The 7167-nt window shown below is 39.5% G+C and overlaps 1 protein-coding gene across 4 annotated transcripts in view; it reads left to right on the forward strand.

Moving 5' to 3' along the window:
• GPCPD1 (glycerophosphocholine phosphodiesterase 1) overlaps positions 1-6921 on the forward strand; it is a 52519-nt gene extending 45598 nt beyond the window's left edge. For 3 of the 4 annotated variants that reach the window (XM_037147743.2, XM_037147742.2, XM_037147744.2), the window contains exon 20: positions 3621-6921. In XM_037147743.2, coding sequence (XP_037003638.1) covers positions 3621-3810 — 190 coding nt within the window. In that variant the 3' untranslated portion in view covers positions 3811-6921. Of the gene's footprint in view, positions 1-424; positions 485-3620 lie in introns of all 4 variants that reach the window. The other variant, XR_008392600.1, reaches the window with a different exon arrangement.
• Positions 6922-7167: the final 246 nt, after the last annotated feature.

Here is a 7167-nt window from a genome sequence, read left to right on the forward strand (position 1 = left end):
TGTTGTGCGTGTGGAGGATTTTGAGGAGACACCCAGCACTGGGCTCCTGCCAGGGTCTGATGACAGGTGAGGTGGATGATGTTGGAGTTGGTTCGTACCCTGAAAGTGTTGTTTTGTTTTTTTTTAATTTTAATCAAATAACTTGCATATATACATATATATAACCATATATGTGCATATGTGTGTATTTATATACACACATTATGGTTTTAAAATACATGTATAGTTCAAAATTTTAAATAGTTCTATAAGACTTAAAGCTTAAGAATATAAAACAGCATTCCCTACACATGTCCCTTTCATTGCCTCTAGCAGAGGTTTTGTGCCTGGTTTTAGCTCTTCCTTCTAGTACATCAGGGAGAATTACGATGAGGGTTGGTGTTTCAGTTTATCAGGAACTAATTTGTTCTCTTTTTTTACAAAGGCTTTAACACAATAGATTTCCATTTCATCATGGTTTTGTGATATATTATCATATAAACCGGTACGTTTGATTTGCTGATCATTGAAATTTTTGCATTTATGATAATGCTGAGATGGCCTTTAATTTACCTTTCTCCAAATGGTTTGATTTTGGTGTGGAAATAACACTTGCTTCCTAGAGTAAATTGGTCAGTATACCCTCTTTTTAAAATAAAAAATTAATATGCCTGCTCAAATAATTTTTAAAAATACTGTACAGATACCCACATTTAAAGAACATTACTGCATTTTGAAGTCCCCTATGTTCCTCTTTCTAACTCTATTCTCTTATCTCTCTCTAATGTAATCGCTTGTCAACTTATTATTCTCTTTAAAATTTCTTACATTTCTGTCACTAAATATACCACTTAGTTTTGCATGGCTTTAATCTTTATTTGTACTTTTGTTGCACGTAGCTATAATCTATTCATCTTTGTGGCTGTATGATAGTCATGGTTGTACGTTTCTACCATAATTTATCCTACTACTGGAGAGCATTTGGGGGTTTCAAAGTTTTTGCCATTACAATATTTGCTGTAGATGTTGTTGACCAGGTTTCCTAGAATATATATGTAAACTTTCCCTTGGGCAGTGCTTTCAAACCTTTTTGATCCCAACCCAATTAGAAATGAATTTACATTGCAACCCAGTACACACATAGACAAATGCATCTACAAGCAATGTGGCCAGGCATAAAATTCCACGTTAGAATCATGTAGAATTTTCAAAGTATTTCTCTGTTACCTTCATAATTCCAGTGTTGCTATTGAGCATAAACCACGTTGATTCCTGTTCCCTCACATGTGTTCTTCTTGGTTCCTGTTGGGAAGCTTGTAGAGTCTTCTGTTTGTCACCAGTTTTCAAAAATGCCAGAGTTGAGTCTTACGGGTCTGGTTTCACCCGTGTGCTGTGCACTTGGTAGCCTTCCAGCCTGTTGATACGTGTCCTTGAAAATGTGAAAAATTACGTGAATTATTTCTTCAATTTTTGTCGCTTCTATTTTTCTAGTTTTATTTTTTTCCTTATAAATCATTTTGTTTGCATATTAGACATTCATGGCCCAGACTTCTAATCTTACCTTCTTTTAAAATTTTCTTTGTCTTTTTGCTCCATTTTGAAAGATTTCCTCAACCTTCTGCCCATTCTGTTGAGGTTTTCACGTCTGCTATTGATTTTTTAATTTCCAAGAACTATCGTTTTCCCCCTAATTCTTTTTTCTGTGTCTGTAAGTAACATCATGTTTTCCTTTGACACTCTTTCTCTGAAAGCATGAAGGACTTTTTGTTTGTTCTTAGGGAATTTTCTTTTGCCTCCTACCTTCCATGTTTTCCTCGTATGTTTTGAATCTAAAACACTTGTTGGAAGCCCAGAGTTTATTGACTTGGATTTCATGGTGGGTGATCTGGGTGGCCTGTTGGCTCATACCCCTGATGTCACTAGGTTTTGAACTTTACTTTCTGGCTGATCAGATTGCTCGTAGAAGAATCTACATAAATTCTTCTACATAAAGGCAGGGGTGTCCAGCCTTTTGGCATCTCTGCCCAACACTGGAAGAATTGTCTTGGGCCACATATTAAATACATTGTGATACGTACTGACAAACTTCAGAACGTTTTAAGTAAATTTTCATTTTGTGTTGGGCTGCCAGGATTCTTGGAGCCAAGTGAGAGGAGAGAGCTGGGGAAGGGAGGGCTTGTCTCTGTGTGTAGCATTTGTTACAAGTTTGTGCTACCTCTAATTACCCTGGTGCTGGTGGAGGTTCTGTAGAATGTCCAGAGCCTCACCTGGTCTTGTCCTCCACTTGAAGAGATTTCCTGTTTAATTCTTGAAATAACCTTAGTGGGGTGGGTGGTAGCCTCCAGGCAGGGAGTTAGGAGAAAGGGGGTTAACTCACTGTTTGAAGCCTTCACCCTGCCCGCCCTGTTTCAGCCCCTTTCCCTTTCACTCCCAGTTTTGGAGGAATCTGGTGCTGCTTTTAACTCAGCAGCAAACTATTTTTATTTTTTAACTTTTAATTTTTTTCCACTTCTGGGTCGTGGTTTTGCCTTTTCTGTTCTGCTATCTGAAACACTTTACTTACCCATCTATTTTCCACCTTCTAGAATTTTGTTGCTCTGTTTGATTTTTCCCATACCCGTGGAGTTTTTCTTGTTAAAGATTTTATTTACCTTTTTTTTTTAGAGGGCAAGGGAGAGAAGAAGAGAGGGAGAGAAATATTGGTGTGTGAGAGAACGATTGCTTTCCTCTCACTCACCTCCTACTGGGGACCTGGTGTGCAGCCCAGGTTGTGCGCTGACCAGGAGTCAACCGGTGACCCTGGTGACCTTTTGGGTTCTGGGACGACACCCACCCCACTGAGCCACACCAGTCAGGGCAGATGTGTGTGTGTATTTATATCCCTTTGCTTTATTTTTTAACAGGATGTGGGAGAAAGTGAAGTTAGATGCTTCTGTTCAGTCTGATACCATGGCCCAAAAGTCACTTTTCATTCTTGTATATGTCTTTAATTAACAGACATCTTTGTTTTATAATAATAGTCAAATATTTAAGTCAGTACATACTTTAATTTGTTTATGAAATTTCTCCCCCTGTGACATCATAAAGCTTCTCTTGTAGTGGCTCATCCAAGTTGCCTGGCTTTCCCATGTAGGCATAAAAGGCCGTCTTCTCCCTGCTGGTGTGCGTGACAGTGCTGCTGTCACCACGCGGGGCTTTTTCTGTGCTTTTGACTCTGGGCACATCTGCCACCACCGCACAGCTTGAGCATAGTTCTCACACGGGTGACAAGTTCTCATCTTGGTCTTTGTGCTTTGAAGTCAGAACTGGGTTTTAATTCCAACTCTGCCTCTAATTAACTTCCTGTTTGTAAAATAGGGCATTGCTAATTGATTGACTTGGAGAGAAGATATTTGAAAAATCACGAGTAAGCTACAGGTTTCATTTTGTTTTAGTTGCTTTCTAATCAGCTCTTTTGTATTAGGGAACAAGACTGGGAGAAGAGAAATATTTTTATATAGAACCAGTGCTTACATCTTTAAAAAAAAGACGGGGGTTCTCAGCATTCAGTAAACAAATTCTTCTAAGAGGTTAAGTCAGACTGGTCTGAGTAAGCCATAAAATTACCCTATTTTACGTGTTTTGTGTTTGTTTCATCATAGGATATATGATTGGATGCCTGAACAGCCAAATATATTCCAAGTGGAGCAGTTGGAACGCCTGAGGCAAGAACTGCCAGAGCTTAAGAGCTGTTTGTGCCCCACTACCAGCCGCTTTGTCCCCACATCTTTGTGTGGGGAGCCTGCTATCCACGTGGGTGCCAACAGCATTGATAATGTGGACAGTGCTTAGTTTCTGTTGGGCAGAGGCCGTGTGGGGCATGCACCGCTGTTCTGGGTGTGCACTTTTCATCGAGCATTGTTTTTCTATGCCTTTTAGGTTCCTCAGTCCAACGAAGCAATAATGAAGTATTCGACTGTTTCACTGCAGTTCTTGCTAGAATTTCAAGTATGCTATTTAAATCATTTGGCCAGGTATAATTACCAGTCAGCCTCTTTACAGTGAGAAAATATATTGGTTGGTAAATGTTTCAAACTAAATATGTATATGGATAATGTTAAACGTCCACTAAAAGCATAGCACTTTGAAATTAACTGTATAACTATCTCATATTTACTCTTCTTACAGTTTTCATTCAATCAGGTCTGGAATATTTAGCACTTGAGGAACATGACTATGCATAATTATACCTGACCGTAGAAAAAAGGAGTACCTCAAATGCATGCATTTGCACTGGCGATTCCAACTGCACAAATCTTTGTGCCATCTATGTATATATGTATTTTTTATGTGGATTGACATGCACATAGACCATTTTCATTCAGTATGAACCCGAGGCTGCTGCCGTTTTCCCATTGAACCAACCCAATGCCTGTGTAAAAAGCCTGAAGGTGATCCTGGAAAACTTGTTTCATTCAAAGTTGTTTTTGCATAAATGTTAAAATTTCAAAATGCTGCAGGGTAATTTAATGTATAAAATATTAGAAGTATGTATTGCATACTTAGTAGAGTAGATCATTATGTATAAGTTCTATTGAATGCATGCTTTAGGTTTTAAGCATGAGATTGTACACGTTTACTCGAGGTCCTGCATCTGTGGTGCTAGGTGAGTGTGAGAAGGTGTCAAGGACTGAAAATATTTTATTGCCTAACAAGAAAAAAAAGCCTGTTTGTAGGCATTTTAAATACGCTTATTTTAAGTCTCTCACTACCTATTACACACCATTGCTTTATGGTTTTGTTGTGTGTGCGTGTGTGTGTGTGTGTGTGTGTGTGTGTTGTATAGTAGTTCGATCTCCATGCAGAAAAATAAATGTCCTGAATTCTCATATTGGTATTCCTTATTGGTTAATGTGTATCATGCATGTAATTTATTTACAAATGTAGAAGATCTGACTAAATGTATATGCATGTTCTGAGGGTCATGCTAATATTTCTTTCATTAGAAGCAGATTGTTTTGGCATAACTGTAACTTAATGAATGTTGAATAAAATGCACAAATTTAGTGTCTCCATGATAAAATGAAATTGCAGGAAGGTGTTCCTTTTGTAAAATTGGTTCTGTAATGGTATGAGAAGTTGGAATTTAGCGTCTGTCCTAAAGGGATGGCTTATTTCCATCTGCCTTTCTGTCCGTGTTCTTCATTAGGCAGTTTTCACAGTACTGGCTGCGAATCTAAGACTGGGAGTACACATTGTATCTTTTTATTTTTTTAAGCCAAGCAATGCAATTTTGGTCAGATCTTGATTGTGGGAAGATAGCTTTGAAGACCTATGGTATTGTGTTTGTAACACTGATATTTAATCAAAAATAGTTTTGGAAATGGACTATTCTGCCAGGGTTGTATTTTTTTCCACATTGAATGAGATTTCCTAACACTTTTTACATTAGGTACTCTTAGGAAACTCCTGAAAAACAATTAGATTTCTTCATCTGCTGATCTGTATAATACAATTACCATTACCTTATGGTAACTTGATTAGCCAAATGTATGCATTTCTAATTCTGTTTGTTGGCCCCTCCCTAGGCCTGTCCAGTTCCAGCTCCATTTTGAAAACTTGCTGATCATAAAGGGAAAGAAGGGAGGACGAGCAGGAAAGGAGGTGGTGGGGGTGGGTTTCCTGAGCAGTGTCATTTGCTGAGAAGAGCGTACAGCCTCCCTGCTCACTTTCCTGTCTCTTCCTGGCCTTACAAACCAGGTTTAGCAGAGGATTAAAGCAGACAGTATCTCCCCGTTGTACAGGACTAAGTCCAGGCTTCCAGAGCACTTGTTTTTGCCTTCACACTCTGCTCCAGCCACACTGTACCTGTGCTAGGCCCTGACCATGTCGCACTCCCTGTCTGTAGCCATGTGCCCTCTGCACTTCCTCTTTGCCAAATTCATTTCTCCCTGAGCCATTGGCCTCTGTCCCTCAAGCCTTTGTGAAACTCCTTCAGAAGGGACGAATCCACCTTTTAACTCCATAGTGCGTCACAGTGCGTCTAGGTGGGCGTAGCTGATTTTATCTCATGCCAGGATATGGACTCTTCAAGGGCAGAGACCTCATCCTACTGATTTTTATTTTCACAGTAAATGGAACGTAGTGGGAAATGTATGTTGGAATTATTGGGATGATCTAATTTCTATCAAATGTCCTTTTGATTTAAGAGAGTTAGTTATGTTTACTAAGAATGTAAACTTCAAATTGGTTTACATTTTGACAATTGGAACAATTTACTGATGTCAGAGGTATAATGTTATTTTCTGGAAATTGAATGAAATGTTTGATAAAATGCCGCGATTCTTTGTATTTCCTCCCCTCTGGAATTATGTACTGTAACTGACTGGGTGTAAGTGTGTGGAGTACAGCTCATTTCTGTGTCGGTAGTGCCCGAGGGCCACCACCGCCGCCCCTTTACCTCACTCCCATGGTTCCTGTGATGCTTGTCTTCTGCCCTCCAAACCCCATGCTTACGCCTACCTCGGCCCCACTGTCCTTGTCTGAAATGCCTTCTCTCTCTCCTTTCGGTGTCCAGCTCAGGTGCCATCTACACCACCAAACCTTCCTCAGCTTTTAATCAGAATCATGATGCAAACAAATGCAGACAACCTCGAAATCTCACTACTTCATTTTGCAGCTGAAGTAATAAACCCAGAGATGTTAACTGGCCACATTGGGACTGGGTTTCGTGACAATGCTGTGTTCTTAAGCTCTGCTGCCTTCTGAATTCTTGTGGCATTTGTTAGCATATGCTTTCTTACAGAGCAACTTTTTATGTGCCTGTTATATTTCCCTAATAAGATTGTAAGCCCCATAAGGGCAAGGACCTCTCTGCGTTTCTGGCACTGCTGTAGTGTTCTGTACTTAGTTATACACTAGATAAATAAATGGTGGCAGTAACAATCCTAGTTTCTTAATTCAGATTGTTTGATAGTGTACAAATAATTTTGTGTGGCATGCCAGGCCATGCTGTCTGGAGTGCGTATATGCAAGTGTGTGCATGTGTGTTTATGTGTGTTTGCATGTTTACATGTTGAGTTTTCACTCTGCCCCAGTTGCTTGAGGTCACATATTTGATGGGTTACTATAAACCAATTTTATACTTCATGCTGAATGAGGACAATTACGGGAATAAGGAACGGCTCTCCTCCCCCCAGGCCTGGCTGA

The sequence above is a fragment of the Artibeus jamaicensis genome, unplaced genomic scaffold, assembly GCF_021234435.1.
Source record: "Artibeus jamaicensis isolate MK-2021 breed Jamaican fruit bat unplaced genomic scaffold, CSHL_Jam_final contig_685, whole genome shotgun sequence".
In the NCBI taxonomy this organism is placed as follows: domain Eukaryota; kingdom Metazoa; phylum Chordata; class Mammalia; order Chiroptera; family Phyllostomidae; genus Artibeus; species Artibeus jamaicensis.